The sequence below is a fragment of the Dipodomys ordii genome, unplaced genomic scaffold (genome assembly GCF_000151885.1).
Source record: "Dipodomys ordii isolate 6190 unplaced genomic scaffold, Dord_2.0 Scaffold22, whole genome shotgun sequence".
Lineage (NCBI taxonomy): Eukaryota > Metazoa > Chordata > Mammalia > Rodentia > Heteromyidae > Dipodomys > Dipodomys ordii.
This window is the reverse complement of record NW_012267238.1, coordinates 6,035,613-6,060,998: the sequence shown is the minus strand read 5'-3', so window position 1 is coordinate 6,060,998 and position 25,386 is coordinate 6,035,613. Positions and strand designations below refer to the sequence as shown.

Below are 25,386 nucleotides of genomic sequence, written 5' to 3'. Positions count from 1 at the left end.
AAAAAAGAAAGAAAGAAGAAGGAAGGAAGAAAGAGAGAGAAAGAAAGAGACAGAGAAAGAAAGAAAGAAAGAAAGAAAGAAAGAAAGAAAGAAAGAAAGAAAGAAAGAAGGAAGGAAGGAAGGAAGGAAGGAAAGAAAGGGAAAAGAAATGTTTCTGTAGCTAGGAACCCAGTGGCTCATGCCTAGCTCCTCAGAAGGTTGATAATAGAAGATCTCCCTTCAAAGCCAGCCCAGGGAGGAAAGTTCAAGAGTCTGCAATTAATTAGCAAAAAATATAAATGGAGCTGTGGCTCAAATGGGAGGGCCTGAATTCAAGTCCCAGGACAAGCATGGGGAAAAAAAGAAATCTCTGTGCTGAGAATTCACTAGCAGTAAGGGAGCAGATGTGTGCCTGGTGGAGTCAGGCCTCTGGCTGGGCTGGACAGGGCAGGGGCCAGGGAAGGTGTGTGGGAATGTTCTCACCCACCAAGCTCAAGTGGAGCAGGCCATGTTGGAGAGGCTTGGAGCTGCAGGACTGCACAGAGCTGGATGACCCCTACCCCATCCCAAGCCTCACCATGGCCAAGTAGTTGTAGTCAGCAGCCTGGCCCAGGCCCAGCTTCTTCTTCTGCTCCTCGCTCATGCCCTCCAGCATGCAGTAAAACACATGGTAGTTCCTCTCATCGGGGGCCTGAAGGGAGACAAGGTGTGGGCCAGAGCACAAGCCCAGGAGGAGGACACAGTAGGCCCTCACAAAGAGGTGAGGGCTGCTTGGGCCAAAGAGACAGCAAGACCAAACCCAAGGTGTGGTGGTCTTCCCTGCGTGTGCCCCCACCCCAAAACCAAGACTCACACCTACCTGACGACAGACTCGAGACTTCTCCAGCAGGTATTGCTGGATCTTGGCCCCTTCAATGGCACCCCGTTTGTTGAAGTGGATGTCAATGTATTTCCCGAAGCGGCTGGAATTGTCGTTGCGGATGGTCTTAGCATTGCCGAATGCTGCAGGGGTTAGGGGGATAGAGGTCATGGCGAAGGCCAGCCCAGGCCCAATGCCAGCCTGTCCTCAGAACCTGAGCCTACCTTCCAGGATTGGGGTGGCCTCCAGGACCTGCTGTTCGATCCATGAGTGCTGCCCACTGATGGCGGCCAGGAACTGCAGGATCAGCTTTGTGCTCTCCGTCTTCCCCGCTCCTGACTCTCCGCTGTGGATGGACAAGAGGATGGGGCTCAGCTCACGCTGTCCCATCAACTCCTTGTCTGCAATACGGTCTGCATCCTCAGGAGCTCAGGGCTCTGCCATACCCACAGGTAATTTCACGTGCGCGCGTACGCACACACACACACACACACACACAAACACACTCCTCCAAACTTACCATAGAGCGTGGCATGTATTAGATGTGCAATCAAAGCTTTTGGCCTCTTACCCTCTGCCCAAGACAAAACAGCAACCTGAGATTTCAATCGACCAGCACTTAATGGGAGGCTTCAGTTAACAAGGCCAGCCTCAAAAGCCAGCCCAAGCTTTGGCAGTATTAAGAGAGATATAAGAGATGGGAAAGGGGAGGTGATTCTCTATGTTACCACACAGAGCAGGGTTGCTGGGAGCTCCATGGCACTTGGTACAGTGGAGCCATGTCTAGTGGTACTGGCAGGTGCCAGCCCCCCCACACCTGATGATACAGCACTGGTCCCGGTTGTTGCGCTTCATGTTGAAGTAGCAGTTGTCAGCGATGGCAAAGATGTGGGGGGGCATCTCCCCGATTTTCTTGTTGGTATACTGGCGGATATGCTCTGACGAGTAGATGGAAAGCAGCTGGTACGGGTTCACAGCAACTAGGATGGAGCCCGTGTATGTCTGTGGGTACCAAAGACAAGGGCCTCACTATGTTCATGTGCATAGGATGCCACGCCCACTCTGCAGGAGGCCCCACCCATGCAATGGGAGGTCACGCCCACTCCATGGCTCAGAGCAGGGAATGCAGTTACAGGAGTTACTCTTCCTTCCTCCCTCCAGCTTGCAAAGGTCAGGCAGGCCTAGCCTGCCATCGGTGATGGGTGTATTGACATTTGAGGTCTGGAGAGACCAAAGATAGATGTGGCTACACAGGGAGGTGATGGTCTTGCCTGTCCCCATTCCTTATCCCAGGACTCCCCACCCCTAACCCCCAGCTGCTGCCACCATGCAGAGCAACTCAGCCCGGAGTGGCCATGCAGGGGAAGGGAGGCTGGGCACCACATGCCAGGAAAAGGCCCGAACCAGAGGCAAAGCAGCTTCGGGCAGAGACAAGAGACTCAGCACTAGGGCCAAGAGGCAGCAGCAAGCCTAGCTTAGTTTTGGACACCCTGAGGCAGGTAGACACCCTTGTGGAGCCCAAGATGCTCCCTTCCCAGTAAGCAGCCTCCTCCGTTGTGAGCCTCCGCAGGGAGAGAAAGGAAGGAGGCTGAGGGGAACAGCCAGGCCAAGCCAATAGCCTAGAAGCCTCACTCACCCGCCCTCCACAGTTGGTCTGAGGATACAAAGTGCCAGAGCAGAGAAAAAGAGGCTGGTCAGTGGAAAATTGGGTGATCAGGATCCCCGTGAGCAATACCATCCATCTGGCTGAGGGCTGGGATAATTAGCTCAGGACCCCCTTGGCCACTGTCCTCAGTTTTGAAAGTTATCTGTCTTGTAGCTGGGAGCCCCAGCACTTGAACCACACCATGAGCCTTTTATTGCTTTAGCTATTTGTTTTGTCAGTCATGGGGCTTGAACTCTGGGCCTTGGCACTGTCCCTGAGCTCAAAGTGAGCACTCTACCACTTGAGCCACAGCATCACTTCTGATTTTTCTGGTGGTTAATTGGAGATTAGAATCTCATGCATGTGAGCCACCGGTGCCCGGCTTGCTTTAGCTATTCTTCAAATACAGTCTCCCTCTTTGCCTGGGCCACAATCCTCCAATGTATACCTCCCCCAGAGCTGTGTTGACAGATGAGAACCACTATGCACAGCTCTATTGGTTGAGATAGACTCTTGCACATTTTTGCCTAGCCTCCAACTTCAGTCCTAATTTCAACCTCCTAAGTAACTAAGATGACAGGTGTGAGCCACTGCACCAGGCTCTTCGCTTCTTCCCTCCCTCCCTCCTTCTTTACCTCCCTCCCTCCCTCCCTCCCTCCCTTCCTTCTTTCCTTTCTTCTTTTTTTTTTATCCGTCTGGGTGCTGTCCCTGAGCACTTTTTACTCAAGGCTAGTGCTGTACCACTCTTGAGCCACATTGCCACTTCCAGTTTTCTGGTGGTTTATTGGAGATCAGAATTTTATGGACTTTCCTGCCCAGGTTGGCTTCGAACCTCAATCCTCATCTCTCAGCATCTTGAGTAGCTAGGATTATAGGCAAGAGTCATGGGCGTCTGGCTGTTTCATTCTTTTTAACACTTGTCTAAGATGGTGATACTCATCTCTAACCTAGCAACACCACAGGGCAGCAGGCTGCCTGCACACTGTTTATTCACCAGCCTTTTTAGGGAGCCCCATGGGGAGGTGGCCCTCGGGAGCTCAGACAGACTGCAGATGCCCTGAGAGAGGGAGGTGGTGAGCTGAGGGGTCTCCAGTGGGCATGGATGTATGAAAGGACATGACATTTGGGAGGCCTGCTGGAGAAAGGTCACAGAGACAGCGTGGAGGACAAATGACAGTCATCATCTCAGACTAATGAGCCAGACAGACAGTGACCCTGAGAGACTCAGTGACCAAGTTCAGGGCAGGGATAGCGGTAGGAAGGGACATGAGCATGCTGAGAACCTTAAGTAATCTTCCAGGGTGGGGCTGAACATCCTTCCACTCATGATTTTCCTCCACCCACAGCAACTCAGGCTTGACCTTGCAGAGCACTGGTGGCTCATGTCTGTGATCTTAGCTGCTCAGAAGGCTGAGATCTGAGGATCAAGGCTTGAAGCCAGCCTGAGCAGGAAAGTTTGTGACACTTTTGCCTCTAATTTATGAGAAAAAAAGAAAACAGAACAAAACCAGAACTGAAGGTGTGGCTCAAATATAGAACACCAGTCTTGAGTAAAAAAAAAAAAATCCAAGCAAGTAGCTAGGCACTGGTGGCTCATGCCTGTAATCATAGCTACTGAGGAGGCTGAGACCTGAAGATCACAGTTTGAAGATAGCCTGGGCAGGGAAGTCCATGAGTCTCTTATCTTCAATTAAACACCCAAAAGCCAGAAGTAGAGAGGGAAAATGGGAGAGATCAAGGGATGGGGTGACATTATCCAAAAAGAAATGTACTCATTACCTCACCTTATCACCTTTATAATAACATTAAAAAAAAAACTCAAAGCCAGAAGTGGGGCTGTGGCTCAAGTGGCAGAGCACTAGCTTTGAGCACCAAAAGCTCAGGGACAGCACCTAGACATTGAGTTCAAGCCCCAGCACTGGCACACATACACATAAAAAGCCAACCAAAAGTTCATGGCCATGAATTCAAGCCCCAATACTGGCAAAAGAAAAAAGTCTTGACCATATTGTCCTCTGTTAGAAACCAGCCTACAGTGTCCCACAACTTAAGGACAACATGTGCATCATGTCCCCAAGCCTGGCCCCTGCTACCCCCCACCCCAGAGCCAGGGGGTTCTTTCACATTAAACCTCCAGCGCAGAGCCCCACGCTTCCTCCACCATGTCAGACAGTGCACGTGCTGCTTGCGTCCCTTCACCCAGCAAATTCCTTCTCACCCATCTTCAGAGCCTTGCTGGCATGGCTCCTCCAGGAAGTGGAAACATCCTGTGGGACCCAGAACATCCCACCTAGGCCCTCCAGGCCATTTCCTGACTCCCGCATGGTTCTGCTTCAAGACCTCTATCCTCCAGCACACAGGATGCTGAGCAGTGTTTGTTGAGTAACTGATTGACTATATTAAAGGGCTGAGGGGACAGCATTAACTGCAGTCCTGAGAAACTAGTGGGGAAGGAAGCCAGATGACAGCCTGCCGGTGCCCTGAAATAACACTAACCACCAGGCCACAGAAGCCTGACCCAGGGTGTGGTAGTAGAAAAGGCACCCAAGAGTGTAACAACGATGCGACCATCTGTGTACAAGGAAAAGTGTGGGTGCAGAATCCCTCTGAAGTTCCACAGCAGTGGGTTTTCTCCTGGTCAGAACAACTTTCTAACTATATAATGCACACTTGCTTAAAAATATTTCTTAAAAAAGAGAACTCTTTCAGGGCACCAGTGGCTCACGCCTGTAATCCTAGCTACCGAAGAAGCTGAGATCTAAGGATTGCAGTTCAAAGCTAGCCCAGGCAGGAAAGTCTGTGAGAGTCTTATCTCCAATTAACCACAAAAACAAACAAACAAAACAAAAAAAGTGAAGCTGTGGCTCAAGTTACTCCTAGGGCTAGCCTTGAACAAGAAAGTTTAAGGACAGCACCCACGCTAAGTTCAAGCATGTATGCATGTGTGCATGTATGTGTACGCCCACATACACAAGACCTCTGTCCTCTGAGAGGACCCTCCCCAGCAATGGGGATGACCAGGAAGACCCCATGGGCAAGACTCCACACGCAGCTCCTCTCTGTGGACCCCAATCCTCAGAAAATCCCTGAAAGCAGGGTTATGTTCCTCCTGGCCCAATGGGAATGCTGAGCCACCCAGAAGCTGGGGTCCTGGCCAAGGAACTCATTAGATAACTGGGTGTGGGCTGAGGAGGGGCCTTGGTACCACAGCCTCAGTGCTGGTGTGTCTCCACCTGGGCTCCCCCAGCCCCAGGAATGCACCTCCAGATGGCAGCTGGAGACTGGAAGGAGAACAGGAGGCCTGGCCTCTACCAGCAGACTCAGACTCTCTGGGCCTCTGTGCCCATTGGTCCTCTGCAGTCTTGGAATAGCCCTGAGCCCATCCAGGACCACAAAGGGCTAATGCCCACTTGCCCATCAGAGCCCTCCTCTCACATCTCCAGCCAGGAAACCTGCTCTGTGGGAGCCTAGGACATGACACACGTGGTGGTGCCTGAGGCAGGGATCTGGGCTTCCATAAGGCCAGAGGGCTGTGATGAGAATCAATACTATCTGTGGCTCCCCTCCCCCAGGAAGCCCCAGGCTGGCCACTCCAAGGACTCCTCCCTTGGAGGCTGGCAGGCTGTGGAGACCAAGAGAATGTGCCCTGGGTCACAGCCCTGTCACAGGCTGCCCTCCCCACACAGGCACCCATTGTGCCCATGGCAAGCCAAGGCAAGAATGGACCACAGACATCCGCAAAGGGCTCCAGGCTCTTCTCAACACTGAGAATCCTAGGTCCCCACTGTCTGGCCCTGGGTCACCTGGCAAAGGCTTACTGGGGTCTTCTTAGGACCCTCCACATTCCAGGGTGTCAGGGCTGATATGGAGCCACAGAGTGGATCTGTAAGGTGCTCTCCCCACCTCTGGGGACAGGCCAGCTCAGAGTAGGCGGCTCCTGGGGCCATCAGGGACAGTGTCCAGTCAGCTCAAGGCTAGAAGCCATAGAGGTAACCGGAGGAAATCTGGGGTGATGGGGCTGAGCTCAGGTAACTCAATCCTGAAGTGGATGTTGCCATGGTTAGGGACAGGTGTGGTTTTCTGGACAAGATGATGGCCCTGGATATTTTGCCAAAGTCTTGCTCTAATCCTTACCCACCAAGTCACAAGAACCTGGGACTCCACGAAACAGACCCCAGACCTCCACAGACACATGGACTCCATGAGTCTCAGGCCCAGGGACATCTGATTTGGTCTCTTTCAGAGGCCATGGCTTGAATTCCTGGCCTGCAGCCCCCAACAGGAAGGGGCTCGGGCCCTCAGCTCAGCTCCTCCTCTTCCTCCCACAGGGCCCACCCCCACCCACAAGAAGATGTCAGGACAAGTGGGAACACACCTAAACAGGCTGAGTCTGAGAGTCTATAAACTTAGCCTGTGTCAGGGACCTGATCCAGGCTGATCTCTAACAAAGCTACTTACTGTCCCCTACTCCCTCAGTAAAGCACAACTTGCTGAGCTACACAGCCTTATGCCCCCCCCCATCGCATGTGTCCTGACCACAGCTGCCTTGCTTTAGCTACTGCCCAACACTCCTTCACATCAAAGAGCCGCCCACCTACCACATCCCTATACCACACACAACAGGCCTCAGCTTCCAAGACATGGATCTTTGGGTCTCTGATGGGGGCATCCCTGTCTTCCCCAGCTCCTCCCTGGGGTCAGGCCTCAGCCCAGGGACAATGAGGGAGTGAGTGGCAGCTCCACCAGCAGCTCTAACAGGCTCCTTCAGCAGTACAACCTGTCACACTGTGCAGGCTTGGATGATGGCCACACTGCCCCCCATGACCCAACTGTGGCCACTCCCCCCACCCCCAGGGAGAGGAGGAAGAAAAGTGCTTCCAAGAACAAGAAGCTGACACTAAGGGGTTCTTCTAGAGGACGGTGAGGTCCCCTGCCCTGGCCTAGAGATCTAGTCCCACTTCCTGGCTGAGGGGTGCTAGTCATGTCTACAGATGCACCCTCAAGTCCTGCCCCTTCTGAGTAATGGGGAGTTCTGAGCAAGGGACAAAGAAAGAGTTTGTGGGTGCTGAGGGCTCCCTGCAAAGCTCCAAGGGGACCCAGCTGGTGGCTCAGGAGGCCCCACCTGCTCCCCACATTCATGGATCCTTCCCCCTGAGCTCCTGAGTGGGGTGAGCCAGAAGTACACAGTGTATGTACACTGTGTGCATAGTATATACACCTTTGGGCCTGGAAAAACCTAGTGGGAGCCTCAGTTTCCCGTTCTGCAAAATGAGAACCAGTAGTCTAAGTGATTGGTCTCCAGGGCTCGTGTTCTGTTCTCCTCAGAGCCCGTCCTCAGTATCATCTCTGCTGGGCAAAATAGGCTTTGTCTTCTGCATCTCCCCATGAAGGAAAGGGTTAACTGCTCTGAGATTCGAGAAGTTTCTCCACCTTTTTCCTAAACATACCCATTTCCTTAGGCAGACTCCCTTAAACCCAGCAGAGAGCGGCTCCTGACCTGACAGGTTCAGAGAGGCCTCGAGCACCCACTGCCATATCCCAGCCCAGAGAGACCCTCAGCACGGCAGCTCTGAAAGCCCTCTCTGGGGTGGCTGCAGACCCAGCCAAGTCCCAGGGGGCAGGCAGAGTGGCAGTGGGCAGTACTCACATAGATGAGGTGGTCCCGGTAGCGAATGAGCAGATTACGCAGGATGCCGGCCTCATTGAGGTCCCCCAGGCGGATCATGTCCTCCACGCCGTGGACCGAGGTGGGGTGCATGGGCTTGATGTGCATGGCATTCTGTGGGGAGATCCAGTGCTCCTGCGGAGGCAGAGCCCATAATGTCAACAGGTGCCTCTCAGCCAGCCTGCATGCAGCATGGCGAGGCGTCTCAGAGGAGGAGCTGGGGGAGGTAGCTGCGCTATCTGCCTGGGTCAAACATCAGAGGTGGGCGGGACAGGACCTTGAGGGTTGTCATTAGGGGATCAGAGTTCCCTCTTGGTCACTTTGCAGGACGGATGGGCTTGGCTTCAAATCCAGACTCTGGTAAACTCTGGTAACTTTGGGCCAGATGCCAGCGGTTCATGACTATAATCCCAGTTACTCAGGAGGATGAGATCTAAGGATCTCGGTTCAAAGCCAGCCCATGCAGGAAAATTCCTTGAGATTCTTATCTCCAATTAGCTACCCAAAAAGCCAGAAGTAGAGCTGTGGCTCAAGTGGTAGAGTGCTATTCTTGAGCAAGAGAAGCTCAGGGATAGCACCTAGGCCCCGAGCTCAAGTTCCAGGACCAGCAAAATAATAACAACAACAACACTGGCTAATGCCACAAGCAAATCAACAGGTGTGTGTGGTGGAGAAGCTGAGCCCCCAATCAGCACCCTTTGGAGGAGGCAGCATTTGGGCTGAAGTATGAATGGAAAAAAAGAGAGCGACCTGTGTAAAATATGAGGGAGAGAAAATCACCTCCAAGGACTGTGGAAACAGCGCCTTCAAGACTGGTGTAGTGTGTCATGATCGAAGGAATGGAACAGTAGTGTTGGTGATGGGACTGACTAAATATGGTTTATTTCACAATGCTTCCTGGAGAAATGCATGAAAAATGGGCACGAGATGGAAATAGGTTTCAGCCTGCCTTACCAGCAACCTCATTCTCCCCTGCAATATTCCCTGTGGCCGCCAGGTGGCAGATGGCCACACCTGTGTGCTGCAGCAGCTGATTCCCTCAGTTTACAAGCTTGGGCTTCCTGGGGGTCTGGGCATCTGGGAGCAGCCCTCCCCGCTCTCTCCCAGGATCTCCAGCACCTTCTCACTTTTCCAAAAGGAAGAGTCTGACCTGTGCTCCCAGGTGTGACCACAGCCTTAGTGGAGCTCCATAGCCCTCCCATTCCCAAATGGCAAGGTCCAGGAGCCTGGAATCAGGCAGGTGGCTGACTTTGGTTCACTGCTACCTCCCAGTTCAAGCCTACAGACATGCTGAGGCACTTTGCCTCCCCACACCAGGGCCTCCTCCAGCTCAGCTCTGCAATCACCAGATTTAAGAGACTGGCAGGGATCGGGCATCAATCCCATCCCCCACCCCACCCTCACAGAACCCCTGGCCCATCTGGTCACCCAGTCCTGCCTATCCAATCCTCTACAGGGCTAAAGAGTGGTAGGTGGGCACTCTGTGGTTCAGAATCCCATCGGTCCCTGGCCTAGCCCCTGGCTCTTAGGGCAGGGTGGCCCACGCAGATGCTCCAAGGCACCAGGACAGGACAGCAGAGACCCCAATTCCAGTCCCCTCCCCACTGCCTCTCACAGCAACGCCTGTCAGGAGCCTAGAATGCAGGCCACATCCTCCCTGAGGCACAAGGTGGCCCACCCATGAGGTCAAGGAATCTGACTTTCCAGTGCCATGTGGAACATTCCTCCTTCCATCTGGAAAATTCCCTCTGCCTGCCCCCACTCTCAGACTGAGTCCCAGACCCAGGAAACAGCTGGCCAGGATGTCTGCCTTCCCTGCTCACCCCTACCCCTACCCCTGCCTCCTGGGCTCCTCCCCGAGACAGTTCAGCTCAGCCTCTACAAGGCCTGGGATTCTGCCCTGTTATGTTATCTTCCTGAGTCTCCAAGACAAACAAGACAAACGGTACCCCTCCTACTGGAAGTACAGGGGCAGTACAGGAGGGAGTGGTTAGGAGGGAACAGTATCCAGGAATACCACCCATTGTGGCTGGCCTGCTCTGCCCTGTCTGTACAGTGCTGAGGCCTCGAAAGTACTCAGCTAGAGCTGGGGAATCCATACTCAATGTGTGTTCTTGTTTGCTCCTAACACTCCACAGCAGAGAACGTCAGACCCCATTTCAGATTGATGAATCACACTCAGAAGTAAAATGACTGGTGGGGTGTGGAGACAGCACTCCTGAGTCTCATACAGTCAATACATTTGTACACCGATGTTTACAGCAGTGCTGCTCACAACAGTCAAGCTAGGAAATGTGCCAGGTGCCTGGGAGCCAACGAATGGATTAAAAAATAGCGGTACCAATATATGATGGAGTATTATTCAGCCACACAGAAGAATGAAAAATTTAATCCTAGCTACTCAGGAGACTGAAATCTGAGGACTGTGGTCCAAAGCCAGCCTAGACTGCAAAGTCTGTGAGACTCTTATCTCCAATTAAACACCAAAAAGCTGGAAGTTGAGCTGTGGTTCAAGTGATAGAGTGTTAGCCTTGAATGAAAAAACTCAGGGACGTGCCTTGGCCCTGAGTTAAGTCCCAGAACACACATGCACCCAAACAGACAGACACACAAGTGAAATCATGTTATATGCATGAAAATAGATGGAACTCGAAATCATGTTAAGTGAAATAAACTGGACTGAGAAAGATAAGTATCACATGTTATCATATGCAGAATCTAGTTGGGTTTTTTTACTGATAGAAATGAAAAATGGAGTGTTTGGGGAGTAGTAGGAAAAGGTGAAAGCAGAGCATGAAGTGGGGAAGAGAATATGATTGAACTGCTTTATACACATGTACAAAAACACAACAATGAAGCCTGTCAAAACTTGCTTAAAGGCTGGGAACGTAACTTAGTGGTAGAGTGTTTGCTTAACACGTATGAAGTCCTGCATTCTATTCCTCAGTACCACATAAACACAAAAAGCCAGAAGTGGCACTGTGGCTCAAGTGGTAGAGTGCTAGCCTGGGACAGTGCCCAGGCCCCAAGTTCAAGCTCCAGGACTGGAAAAAAAAATTGTTTAAAAGGTGGGGTAAGAACAACCAAATGGGTGAATTTGACCAAAGTCGATCATACACATGGAAATATCACAATAAAATCCCTTTATACAATTAATATATGCAAATTTAAAAAGAGACAGAGGCTGGGTACCAGTGGATCATAACTATCATCTTAGCTACTCAGAGGCCTGAAATCTGAGGGTCTCAGCTCAAAGCCAGCCTGGGCAGGAAGGTCGATGAGTCTATTATCTCTAATTAACCACCAAAATGTTGAAAGTGGAGTGTGGCTCAAGCAGTAAGCCTGGGAAGCGCTTTGAGTGAAAAAAAAAATCTAAGGGATAGCACCTAGGCCCTGAGTTCAAGCCCCAATAGTAGCTTGGGAGGGAGGGAGAAATGAAAGAGAAAAGAAAGTCCTGAAAGGACTCCCAGGGAGCCCACAGGCCAAGGTCCACACATGCCCAGCGCCTCCAGCAAGGGCCAAAGTGTAGCCCAGGAGAGGAAAAGAAGTGGGGGCTGGGAGGGGAATGCTGACAATCCAGGGACTGGGACTGTGTAGGACTGGGCTGGCCTGAGGTGGGACTTGGAGCAGGAAGGGCAAGAGGCTCCACCTGCAGTGGGACTGGCTTGGAAACGGTGGGACCCTGGCCCCATTTCTCACTGGGACCATTCATGCAGGGTTTTCCTGGGAGCTCTGCGGAAGCCACATGTGACTTTCCACGTGACCTTCCTGGTCCCCAATCTCAAGTTGCTAGAAGTCTGTGGGAGGACAGAGATAGAGTAGGCCGAAGGAGACAGGAAAGAAGGAGCCGGAAGCCCCAGGGCTCAATGCCACGGAGGAAAACTGCAGCCTCCCTACCCGCCCCCAACTATCCAGCTACCCATGACCCTCCCCCTCCCGCAGCCCCCACTCTCGGGGTGCGAGGGGACCTAGAGGATCCAGTGACACAGAGTTACGGGACACCATCTGACATGCAATATGACCCAGGTGAAACTCAAGCCTGCAGGCTCCAGTCCCTGGTCCTCAGGGCTCCTGGAGGATCATGGGCTGTCTGTGCTGCCAGCCCAGCCTAGGGGCTCACTCTGTGGCCCTCTAGTCCCCACACTGGGCAGTGGGGGTGTGTGTGTGGAGAACCAGCATGGGTAACAGAGCCTGAGTCCCACAGTTACCACGGGGCTGCTGAAAGGGAAACTCACGCCCAGAGACTGAGGTTCTAATCCCACCACGTCACTTACTAGCTGTGTGACTAGCTGGGTGGCTCATCTCCATGCCTGTTTCCCCAGGGGGTAACAAATGTGGTCCACCCTGCCTTTCACAGATGCAATAAGTATCCAAAGACAAAGCTGGGGTTGCAGTCTGTGCCAGTGCTGAGGGCTGGCCTCTGAGGACTGGATATCTTGTCCTTGGCCTTGGGACTCCTGCCTTCTTCCCCCTCCCCTAGCCAGGCCCACTGCATTCTTATTCCAGACTCTCCCTTAGAGGCCTGTCCTGGTCACCTCTTGGCTCACCTGTTCCCAGACCCCAGGCAGAGCAATGGAGGAGGGGCTACTCACGTTGTCTTCATCGTCCACCACTTGGATCTGCCCGGAGTCACACAGCTTCACCATGGCCCCGATGGGCACATCGAACTCCTGTCCTGACTTGAGGTCCAGCCATACATAGTCTCCCTGTGGGTGAGAAGCCGGGGGGTGGGGGGTAGATAAGCAGGAAGAGGCCCAGCACCCTCCCTCCCCACCCCTGCCCAGGCTCCAGCAAAGACACGATGCAGCAGCAGCAATGTGCAATAGGAAGCGAAAGAGAAGGGAGACGGGCACTTGCAAGGGGTGCCAGACCTGTAGGGGATGGAGGCCACGCCATGAGCTCCTCCTCCAGAGAGCCACAATCAACCCCGCTGTGTACACAGTGAGCAGCATGGTGGAGCTGGCCACGCAAGGGCACCTCCCACCCAGGCCTGCCCACAGCCCACTTCCAGGCTGCACACGTGCACCCCAGACTGACTCCTTCAGGTTTTGCTAAAACTTAGGAAACCACATTCTCTCTGCTCTAAGGAGGGGACACGGGGACCCCAGACTCATAAACACTGCCCACTCCCTTGCGCCAGGAGCGACCCTCCTCCTGCTAGTAATGGGTTCTTCTGGAGACATTGCACTGTGCCGGGCTTGGGTAAGAGAAGCTGAACTGTGTCTTGGCTTATAGAGAGAACCCCAATACTGGGGGGGACTGTCACTTGTGAATCAGTAATCAATGAAGCGGCTCTGTGGAGGCCATCCCCCGAGCTGAAATCAGCAGGATAAGCAGCAGCCAGCCAAAGAAAGTGTAAGGAAAGATACAGGGGTGGGGGTGGGGGAGTGGCGTATACAAAGGCCCTGAGGCCAGAGAGAAAGCAGTAGGGGTTACTATGCGATAAGAGAAAGGAGGTCAGAAGTGGGCAGGGTCCAGGACACAAAGGTTCTTATTGGTCTTGGGGTAGAAGATTAGATTTTATTCTAATCTGAACAAAAAGTATTCTTTTAGAGGGAGGGTCCCAAACTCCCAGGAGGATGGCAAAACTTAAGACATCTTAATAAAAAAAAAATGTAACTTAACATCAAGTAGCAGTTAGAAACATCTTAGTTGATTTAAAAGAACAAAAAAACAAAACTGATTCCCCATGAGCCTGTGAGCGTGGCTCAGTGGCAGAAAACTCTGGACTGAGTCTGGAGACTGGGGTCCCAGGTCTTACTCACTGATCCCTGAGCCTACTTCCCCATCATCCTTTGGTGAGGGAGGGACTCAGTGAGTCACTGACCAACTCAAGACTCTGTCAGCTTCCTCTTCACATCAGCAAACACCCTGGACCCTTGCTTCATGTGAATGGCGGTTAATGCGTTGGAGAGCCAGGCTTGTCCCCAAATGAAGCTTTATCCCACGCCTCCCTCCCACGCCTCCCCTGGCAAAAGTGAGAACAATGTGGGGCTCCACACTGCTATCCCACAACCCACCCATCCATCCTCACATCTGCTTGATACCCCTAGGACTAAGCTGAACTTCCAGCTCCCAGCCCCCTCCCCCCCAACCTCACAGCGGCAGCTCTCCCAGGCCCTCCCCACCCCAGCCAGGTTATATTTACTCCTCTCCTGCAGTAGTCAGGCTGTTCAGCCTCTGGGGATGCAGCAGGAACAGAGGGAGGGAGACTGTCCAGGGCAGGGAACAGTCCGGGCTGCAGCGAGCGGAGCTGAGGACACAGAGTTCTATAAGCCACCGGCAGGAGTTGCATTTTCTCTTAAGGCTGACAAGAAGCCACTGGGAAATGCAGGATGGGTTTGCGCCTTGGAAAAACTCCATAGTGGTTGCTGGGTGGAGGTACAAGTTATATTCTACGGGCTTGGCGGAGCTGCCTTCCCATCGGGAGCACCAGGCTACCCAGGCCTGGGCCCAGCTGAGCCTCCTCCTTGTGACTCCCCAGAGTGCAGAGTGGGCTTCAGTGAGAGAAGGGGTTATGTGTGAACACGCAACTGGGTGAGAAAGGATATGGAGAAGAGGGCTGTGACGAGTGAACTTGCCTAGCACATGCACAGGTGCAAGGCCCTGGCTCCATCCCCAGCGCTGAGAAGGGAGATAGAAAGAGAAAGGGGCAGGGAGGGAGGGAAGGAGGAAAACATCCCCTTGGCCAGGCTGTGAATAAGCTAAGTCTTGTACCAGAGCACTGCTATGTGGAACCCACAACGCCCCTTTATGTGCTGGTAGCAAGTTAGATGGCTCCCTGAAGTTAACAATCTCATTGACCTTCACAGTGACACTCATGTCAAAGGCTCAAGAAGTCAAGAAATATGCCCCAGGGTTGGTCACACGGCTGTTTTCACGATAGAGCAGGATGGAAGCCTGGACCTGAGAAACTCCAACTCCTGTGCTCATTCCTATCATTCCCTGGGCCCAAACCTGAGCAAACCAGGAAGCTGTGAGGCCCCCAAAGACCATCTGGGCTCTGGGCAGAGGAAGAGCAGAGTCTCCCAGTCACCTGGATCCCCTGGCCCAGCCCAGGGCTCATTGCATAGAAAATACTTGTTCCCATTGAAAGAACATACAAGAGCCAAAATGAAATACCTCATGAAAGCAGGAAATGGAAGCTTGGGGCGGGGGATGGGAGGGAATCAAGGAGGTACTCAGGGCTGCACAGCAAGCTGAACTGACTAAACTCTTAACCCCAGGCTGGAGCCAGGAGAACAGAGACAATCATTAGGGCACTCACTGATCAGAACTGTCAAAGGCACTGAAGAAGCTTCAGGGAGAATTGAGGCCAGCCCACCTGTGTGTGGGGGACAGGGGGAGAGGGGAGGAGCAGTCCTGTGGCTCTTGGGAAGGCTCTGTATCTCAAAGTAGCCAGAGTAGCCAGGAAGTGAGTGGGGCCTCATAGTACAGATGAGGAAACTGAGGTCCAAAGAGAAACAAATAGGAACCTGGCAGTCACTCAGCCAATCCACAACTGAGGAGCCACTGGCAGCCACACAGCCCAACACAGAGTGTGCCACAGCCTCTGGCAGGAAGGAAGGAGGAAGACCGGAGGGCAGGCGACAAGGAAGGACCAGCTTCCAGCTCTAACCCTTGCATGTTCTCCCATCCTTATGTCTAGTGCTCAGGCTGCTGTGACCGCATCGGACCCCTTCAGCCCCATGACAGTTTTGCATGCATAAGGCGAGCCCCCATAAGGACCTCATCTTGAACTAAAGGTCCCATTTGTGACCTGGCACATGCCTCTGTGTGGCTGAGCAGCATGGGCTAAGTCCTCACTTTCTGGTTGTCCAAGAAGTTGGCTGAAGGTCTCCCTGGCAAGGCTCCTAGCCACAGAGTGGTCATTTCCTAGATTGAATCTGTCTACATATTCTCAAAGGTACCTTAAAACTGCCTTCCAGGAAAGCTGGCACATAACCACAGTGAACACATAAGTCAAAAAGACCTGGGTTCTAGTCCTCATTCTGCTGCATGACTTCGGAAAACGTATTCAGTCTCTCTGGGCCTCCCTGAACACCAGCCTCAACGTGGGAGGAAGGGAGAAGCTATTCATGCTGTCTGCCCTCTTCCTCCAAGTCTGGTGTCCCTTCTGACACTCCCCTCCTTGGGGGGGAGGGGGAGACTGGGGCTCCATCTGTTTGTGGGATCACAGCGGGGGGGGGGGCAGTTTCAGGTCATCCTGACCCTTCACCTCACTTCATAAGCACTCTGGGCCACGGTTTTGTCACCCCTATTTCTCAGGTCGGGGAAGGTGAGCAATGTCTCTCCACAGCAGGAAAAGATCTAGTTGTGAATCTGTGATGATAAAGGGGACGGGTCAGTCAGCAAACTGGCTGAAGAGCCTCTGTGCATCTGGGGTCCCTTCCCTAAACTGGATGCCTGCCAGCCAGAGGTGGGAACTGTCTCAGACCTGACCCACCACAACCCGCCACCCTCAACCCCACACACAAAACCTCCTTGTCCAGGCCTGGGGAGCAGCCAGAAGAATCTGAAGACCCCAAGTTCATGCAGGGATCAGGGATCTCACACACACACTCCCAGGACTGCATCCGTCCTCACATTTCTAGCTCCTACTGCTTGCCCAGCCTTTTTATTGGGGGGGGGGGAGGGGAGGCTGGTTCTGGGGGCTTCAACTCAGGGCCTGGATGCTGTCTCCGAGCCTATTTGCTCAAGGTAAAGCACTCTACCATTTGTGCCACAGCTCCACTTTTGGCTTTTTGGTGTTTAACTGGACATAGGAGACTCATGGGCTTTACTGATCCTGCTGGCTTTAAATCTAGATCTCCAGATCTCAGTCTCCTGAGTAGCTAGGATTACAGGCATGAGCTACCGTGGCCCAACCCACCTATAGGTGACCAACTCAGTGGTGCTCAGCTTTTGGACTTCTGGACGGCGGGGAAACTGAGGCCCAGGTGGCAGGATCTCACCCCCACCCCGCCCCCCACCCCGGATCTCACCGGCATAACCGCGAAGGTCTTGAAAGCCTGATTCAGGCTGCGCAGTAGTGCCCACTTGCCAGACTGCTGGGCGTGGGCCTGGCCGGGGTCGGTGGGGCTCCTGGGGGACTCCATGACCAGAGGCTCTGGTGCCTGGCGTAGCCCACAGGCTCCCTCATTCACCTAATCCTGCGTGAGCTGGGCCCGGGAACCCTAAACCCAGCCATCTGCCACCAGGCGGGTGGCAACGGCGGCTTAGGTGACGCCCTGCGGGGCGGCAGGCAGGGAGGGGACATCGCAGACGGCCACACCCTCCCCTACCCGAAGCCAGAGCCCAGCCTGGGGGTGCCAGGGCACGTGGGGGGGGGCGGGAGGGGAGGGGGAGTCCCTGGAACTCCCCGATGGACTGCAATTTTGAAGGAAAGAAAAGTACACAAAAAAAGAACACCATAAATACCAAGGGTTTTAGGATTAAAGACACAGAGACTCTGTCTGGCCACCTCTAAGGAAACAGCAGTAGATAATCTTTTTTTTGGGGGGGGGCCGATGGGGGGGACACTTTTAGAGGAGAGGCCCTGAAGGGCCTGTGTGGTTCTTCTCAATCCAGCCCCCCTCCCCCCCCCCCCCCCCCCCCTCTCCTTTAGCAGTTAGTGGTAAGAGTTGCCCCCCCCCCCCCCCCCTCGGTTAGCTGTGGACAAAGATCGGCCCTAGAAAGAGCCATTGAGGTCTGGTGGGGGAGGGGCCCCTGGGTTCCCCGATCCCAGATCCTACCTCCCAGCTCATCCTCACAGGCCAAGCAGGGGTCCTGTGGCCTGGTGCCTACACAGTTCTTACACAGTAGGCGCCAGAAATCATGGTCCTGTGGTGGTGAGGGAAGGGGGGGGCTGCCGCCACTCTCACTGCCTCTCCCTTCTTCTCTACCTCACCCCTTCTTGACTCCCCTTCTGGTACTCTGCATGGTCTACAGAAGCCCAGCTGTTCCCCCCCCCCAATGGGATGGGGGGCAGAAAGCAGACAGTGATGCCACCACACACACACACACACACACACACACACACACACACACACAGCTCCTTGACCCAGGCTTGGGGACCCAAGGCACAAAGCATTTCCCACCTCCTTCCTGTGCTCCCTTGGGGACCCAGCTCTCCAAAGAGATCCCTTTGCCCAGCAGGCCTAGGCTGCCGCCCCAGTCCACCTACTCTTCTGGGTCCACTGGAGCACAAGGAAGAGCACGAGGAGGACCTGAGGGCATCCTTCCATGTGACCATGAAAGCAGCTCTTTCTGGACACTGGCTCAGAGAGACTGGGACCTAAGCACTGAGGTCCCTGCAAATGAGACACATGCACCAGCTCCCCGCTGTGAGGCTGGACAGACCCAGATAGAGGGCAGATACGGAGAGTCAACATGGTGTAGCCACCAACTGCTTGGACTCTGGAGCCACAAGGTTTAGGTTTAATCCTGGGTCTGCCACACACAAGCTGAACTCCCTAGCAAAGTCCCATCTCCTCGCATCTCCTCCACAGCCTTTGTTTCCTTATCTATGGGTGATGGGATGATAGCACTGCCTAGGGTGCTCACGGGGTCAGCAGGTTAAGATGTGTAACACTAGCAGGGCTGGCTGCTCACACCTGCAAATCCTAGCTACTCAGGAGGCTGAGATCTGAGGGCCATTAGCATCCTCAGTTCAAACCCAGCCCAAGCAGAAATGTCTCTGTGAGACTCTTATCTCTGAAAGGATCCTCATGTCCATCCCAGGGGACCACGCAGAGGTAGGCAGACACAGGAGAAAGATTATTTCAAGGTTCATTAGAGAAGCCATATCCCCCCCCCCCAGAGCACATAGTGACCTCCACTATCTAGGTAGCAGCAGTGTCTGGGGGTCTGGGTGGTAGGAAATGAGGTAGATGGGAGCTCAAGGATGGGTCTGGGTGGAGAGAGGGAGGGGCCAGCTGTCTGGCAGGAACTCCAAGGCAGGGAGGAGCTCAGGTCTGGGCGGAGCTGAGGACAAATGTTTACAGTCTCCAGGCTGGGAAGGTGGCTCAGTGGTAGAGCGCTTGCCTTGCATTCCTGAGGCCCTGGGTTGGATTCCTCAGCACCACATAAGCAAAAAGAAAAAAACCGGAAGTGGTGCTATGGCTCAAGTGGTAGAGCGCTAGCCTTGAGTTGAAGAGCTGAGGGACAGCGCCCAGGCCCAGAGTTCAAGCCCCACGACCAATAACAACAACAACAAAAACACAACTGTATAGAAATCAGGACATTCTTGGGGCTGGGAAGGTGGCTCAGTGGTAAAGTGCTTGCCTTACATGCATGAGGCCCTGGGTTTGATTCCCCAGCACCACATAAGCAAAAAGAAAAAAGCCGGAAGTGGCGCGGTGGCTCAAGTGGTAGAGCGCTAGCCTTGAGCTAAAGAGCTGAGGGACAGTGCCCAGGCCCAGAGTTCAGGCCCCACTACTGGACCCAAAAAAATAAAAAAATAAGAAATGTACTCAACACCTGACTTACAAAACAGTAACTCCTTTGTATAACACCTCAATAATAACAATAAAAAAAGAAAAAAAGTAAATACCACAAAAGGTGCTGGAGGCATGGCTCAAGTAGTAAAATATCTGCCTAGCAAGTAAAGGCCCTGAGTTTGAACCCCAGTATTGTAAATTAATCAATTAAAGGAGAAGTCATGATAATCTCCCAAATAAATACCAGAGAGTTTGTCATTAGTTGGCTACTTTATGAGAAATGCTAGAAATTAAAGACCACTGAATGACAAAACCACTTGATTAAAAAAACTAGTAAAGGACTTGAACAAAAAGATAAATGGGCAAGAGATACATAAGAATACCTTTAACATCACTAACCTTAAGGGAAATGTAAATCAAAATTATAATGAAATGCCACTTTATTCTCATGATGATGGCATATATATACATATACACATACACAGAGAGAGAGAAAAGAAGCTAGGGATGCATGACTCACACTTGGAATTCTACTCAGGAGGCTGATTTCTGGAAAACTATTATTCAGAGTCAGCCTAGCCTGGCTCCAATGAGCCAGCAAAAACCATAGTGGTGGTATGGCTCAAGTGGTCGAGTTTCAACCATGAGTGAGCAAGCCAGTCAAGCCAGTATGAAGCCTCTGAATTCAAACTCCATTACCAGCAAAAATCAAAAACAGAAAATAAGTCAGTATTGTGAAGGACATAAGGAATGGAACCCATGTGCACTGTTTGTAAGAATGAAACAGTATAACTACTGTGGGAAAATTAGCGCAACTCTTCAAAAACAACAACAACAACAAAAATGGAAGACAGAATTACTGCCTACTTCTGGGTATGCATAGATTAAAAGGAATTCAAAGCAGGGCCTCAAAAAGATATTCATAGTCTACATTGACAGCACTGTTCACAAAATCTAAAACACAGAACAGTCAAGTATCCATCAAAGGATGACTACACAAAATGCATATACAATATTCCATAGAATAGTATCCAACCTTGAAAAGGAAGTAAATTCTGTCAGATGCTAGCTCAGGGAGGAATCTTGAGGTGGTGGGTTAAGTGAAATAAGTCACTACAAAAAACACAAATGCTGTATGATTCATGTGAATACCTAGTGTTTCACAACTCAGACAAAGTAGAAGGAGGCTGGCTGTCAGGAAAAGGAATCAGGGTGCAAGAAGGCTTCATGTATATTGGCAGAGTTTCAGTTTCACGAGATTAACCATGGATGTGGTTTGTGGAGATGGTTTCACCCTATGAATGAATGCATTTAATACCACTCAAGTATACCTTTAAAAATGGTTAAGATATGACTGGGGCATAGCTCAAATGGCCCTGAATACCAACACAAAAGAAAAAAAAAAAGATCAAGATAGTAAATTTTGTTATTTGTGTTTTACAATGTTTTCTCTGTGCAGGAAGTGGAGGGGGTGGTATTGAACAGTAACTCAGAGGGTAACTGATAAAAGTAATGGTATATGTAGAGATAAAAGTTGGTATTAGCCAGGTCTGCTGGCAGACACCTGTAATCCCAGCACTCAGGAGGCTGAGGCAGGAAGATGGAGAATTTGAGTTCAGCCTAGGCTATAGAGCAAGCCTGTCTCATAAATAACAATTGTGCTGGCTACTGGTGGCTCATGCCTGTAATCCTAACTACTCAGGAGACTGTGATCTGAAGATCATGGTTCAAAACCAGGGAAGTCCATAAGATTCTTATCTCCAATTAATTACAGAAAAAGCCAGAGTGGTGCTGTGGCACAAGTGATAGAGTGCTAGCCTTGAACAACAGGAGCCCAGGGACAGCACCCAGGCCCTGGGTTCAAACCTGGGGACTGGCAAAAACAAAACAAAAAACCCAACAAACAAAACCAGTAGCCAGTACTGTTATACTTTTGGTTTGTAACTCTTCTTTTTCTTCCTATGTGGCTTAAAAGACAAAGGCATAAAATAATAATGACAAGAAGTCTATGTTCACACATAATGTATAAAAATGTAATTTGTGATTTACACAGAAGCATTTTATTTTTTGCCAGTGGTGCTCTTCAGCTTAAGGCTAGTGCTCTACCACTTGAGCCACAGTGCCACTTCTGGCTTTTTCTGCTTATGTGGTGTTGAGGAATCGAACCCAGGGCCTCATGCATGGGAGGCAAGCACTCTACCACTGAGCCACCTTCCCAGCCCCCACAGAAGCATTTTCATATACTGCTGGACCTAATTTAGTCTTAAACTATATTATGAAGGTATTAATTGCACATCTAAGAATAACTATCAAGGAAACAAAATTTAAAATTTAATTAAAAAGTTTAAATTTTATAAAAAATGTAATTTATAATGAATTTTTAATAAAAAAATTTAAATTAATGTTTTCTAATGTATAAAGGAATCAGGTAATCCTAGCTATTCAGGAGACTGAGGTCTGAGAATCTCAGTTTGAAAGCAGCCTGGGAAGGAAAATCTGTGAGACTTATACCACCAAAAAGCCAGGGGTGGAGCTTTGACTCTAGTGATAGAGTCCAGCCTTCAGCAAAAAGCTCAGGGACAACACTCAGGCTCTGAGTTCTCAGGACTGGCATGTGTGTGTGTACACAGAGATTGGCAGAATGGATAATAAAACATAACCCTAAGCTGGGCGCCGGTGGTTCATGCCTGTAATCCTAGCTACTCAGGAGGCCTGAGATCTGAGGATCGTGGTTCAAAGCCAGCTCGGGCAGGAAAGACCGTGAGCCTCTGATCTCCAATAAACCACTAGAAAACCGGAAGTGGCACTGTGGCTCAAGAGGTAGAGCGCTTGCCTTGAGCTGAAGAGCTGAGGGACAGCGCCCAGGCCCAGAGTTCAAGCCTCAGGACCAATAAAAACAAAAACAAAAAACATAACCCAATCATATGCTGGCTGCAAAAAGATCCTCCTTCAATTCAAACTCACAATAGATTCAATGTGGAAGGACTTTATGCAAGTCGTTTTCTCTGAATGCTGCAACTGGAAAGAGTGCTGGAGTATCTATACTAGTATCAGATTGAGCAAACTTGAAGTCAAAAGTTACAAGACACAAAGAACAACATTATTCAAAGAACAACAATTCAATGGCTGACAACCCACACACTTATCTTCAGACTCCCTCTGCCTGAAAATCTGGGCCAAGTACACACGGTCCCTACCCTAGCCCACCTGCCAGATTATAGCACAAAAGCCCCCTTGAGAGCCAACAAGAAATAGGTCACGTGTGCCACAGGGCTCTAGCTTCTTGTCCCCAGTCTGACCAGGCAGCCCCCCACCCCGCCTGCCCCCAGCCCTTCCCATTCTTGAGCTCCTTCTCATCCTCCTCTGCCCGCCAGGGTTGTTCTAGTTTTGTTCTGCAGTTTTCTTGCAGTCCCATTAGTCTGGAAACTCCTCAGGGCAGGGAGTAGGCACTTTGTCTCTTCATCCTTGGTGACCTGCTTGGCCTGGAGCAGGCTCAGTGGGGCTTACTAGATGGATTGGTAACTGATAGCATGGCTGGGGAGGCGGCTGCCCCCCATCCCTCAGCCTACTCCTGAGGCCAGAAACCCCATGAGTCTGCCCAGACTGCCACAGAGTCCCAAGGAAAGAGCTTCTGTTCTGCAAATGCCACTGGGCAGGCCCATCCGACATCTCCTCTAAGCCCTATAGCATCCCCTCCCCAGGGCTCCTCTTCCTGTTGACCCTTCCTTATCAGAACTCCTATTGTGTCCAGACCCAGTACTTTTGGATTACCCTATTTGAGCCTCAGCTCTCTCCCTCCCCCAGATCTAGGTACAACCATCCCTTCCCCATGGCCTCATTGCTACAAAATGAGTTAATGCTTAGGGCACCGGGCAGGTGGGAAGACTACCACCCCCAAGGTACTGATCACAATCCTCAATGAAGCAAGGAGCTTTCTCCAGTGTGACCAAGTCTAGGTTCTCAGTCTGCAGCGGTAAAGGTGTCTCCTGAGTCTGCATGTTACTGCACCAGCTGCAATCGCAGCAGCTGACCTGTTGGGCCCCATGCCAAGCACGGGCTAAGCCTTTGCTACACATTGCCATTTCATCTTTAAATGTCCTTAGAGGCAGATGCTGTTATCAGCTCTTCTACAGATATGGAAAACGGATGCTGCAGGAACCCTGGAGGAAGCCAGGGTTCAAGCCCTGGTCCCCCCGGATCCAAATGATGGACTCTCTCCCACCCCATCCCCCACCTCCCATACACACTCAGGAAGGCACAGGGAAAAGACAAGGCATGATGTGGGGGATCTCATGGGGTAGCAGCCAGGAGGCAGCCACCGGCAGGGGAGGGGAGTGGCAGAATGAGGGCACAAACAGCCCAGGGAGATAGCCCAGGCCTTGGTGTTTTAGCCTCAAGCAGCCATGCTGCAAGAGCCTGTGCCAGTGCTGAGGCTTGAACTCAGGGCATCACACTCTCCATTCACTCAAGGCTGGTGCTTTACCATTTGAGCCTCGCCTCTAGTTCTAGCTTTTTGCCCGAAGTTAATCGGAGGTAAGAGTCTCACAGCCGTGTCTGCCTGGCGTGACTTGGAACTGTGAACCTCAGATCTCAGCCTCCTGAGTAGCTAGGATTCTAGGTGTGAGCTTTGACTGGTGCCTCATTGAAGAAGAGGAGCTTAAGGAAGACCAAGTAAAATACCCCAGGTCCTCTCCCCAGTCATGCTGAGACGGGGCTGGAGCCCTGACCTGAATGTTTTGGAACCAAGCAAGTGGCAGAGCCAGCATGCAGACATTTACCTGAGGTGCCCACAGAGTGTGTGTGGGGGGGCATGCTTTCAGATGTGGCAAGAGGGGAGGAGGACGTGGGGTAGCTAGTCATTCAGAGGCCATCCTTGGGGGCTTTGGAGGTTGTACCTGTCTCCACATGCCCTGGTCTCAGCCCTCTAGTGAAGGTGACTCTTTCTCCTGTAGTCACTGCTGTTTCTGATGGCCCCTGAACAGGCTCTCGGGTCCAGGGCTCTAGCAATGCCCCGTCTCATCCCTGGACAGTAGACTATCCTGATTGCACCTGCAGCCTGACTCTTCTAATCAAATACACACATATGTACAGGTCTCATGTGACTGCCCCCCCTCCCCCGCCACCCCATTGACCTCTGTTGGCCCAGGATGACAGGATGCTGCTGGCTAAGCCCCAATGGCACCCAGGCCCACAAGTCCCAGGGCCTGGTGCCAGCCCCACCGGGCTCAGGGCCCACATTCCTGGCCCCTGCTCTGGAGACCACAAGCTCATTAGAGTCTCAGGCTGGTCACGGGGAAGGGCTGAGGGTCAGAGACCATTGTCACCCCCAAGGAGGGGGGGGGGTAGGCTGAAGGGCTCAGCTGAGGGCCAGCCACCTCTTGCCTCTTCCCACAAAACCAGCTGAGGCTCCCCACTCACTCCAACACCCTCGGCCACACCCTCTCAGGCTCAGGGCCCTTTCCAACTCCTTCCCTGAGGACCTGTCCACATGTGGGCCTTTGCATATGCTGTTCCACTGCCGGGAACACCAGGGACTCAGGAGATATGAGTGAAATCAATCACTTCTGCCCAAGGAGTGGAGGGGGACTCAGTGAGAGAAGGTGGGCCCAGGGAACAAACTCCCTGGTAGGCTTTCAAGCATTTTCCAGGAGGAAGGAGCATAGAAGGTATCCCACATAGATGAAGGGGATCAGAGAGGGGCAAAAAAGCAGCCCAAGCCAGGCGCTGGTGGCTCACGCCTGTAATCCTAGCTACTCAGGAGGCTGAGATCTGAGGATCGCAGTTCAAAGCCAGCCCGGGCAGGAGAGACCGTGAGACT

General features: G+C 52.1%; 1 protein-coding gene across 1 annotated transcript in view; it reads right to left on the bottom strand.

Moving 5' to 3' along the window:
- Positions 1-12,851, bottom strand: part of Myo7a (myosin VIIA) — a 62,633-nt gene extending 49,782 nt beyond the window's left edge. The window contains exons 1-6 of the mRNA XM_013014132.1: positions 12,741-12,851; positions 8,131-8,283; positions 1,656-1,840; positions 1,063-1,184; positions 839-981; positions 557-670 (exon numbers count right to left, since the gene is read on the bottom strand). Of these exons, the coding sequence (XP_012869586.1) occupies positions 557-670; positions 839-981; positions 1,063-1,184; positions 1,656-1,840; positions 8,131-8,283; positions 12,741-12,794 (771 nt within the window). The 5' untranslated portion in view covers positions 12,795-12,851. The remainder of the gene's footprint in view (positions 1-556; positions 671-838; positions 982-1,062; positions 1,185-1,655; positions 1,841-8,130; positions 8,284-12,740) is intronic.
- Positions 12,852-25,386: the final 12,535 nt, after the last annotated feature.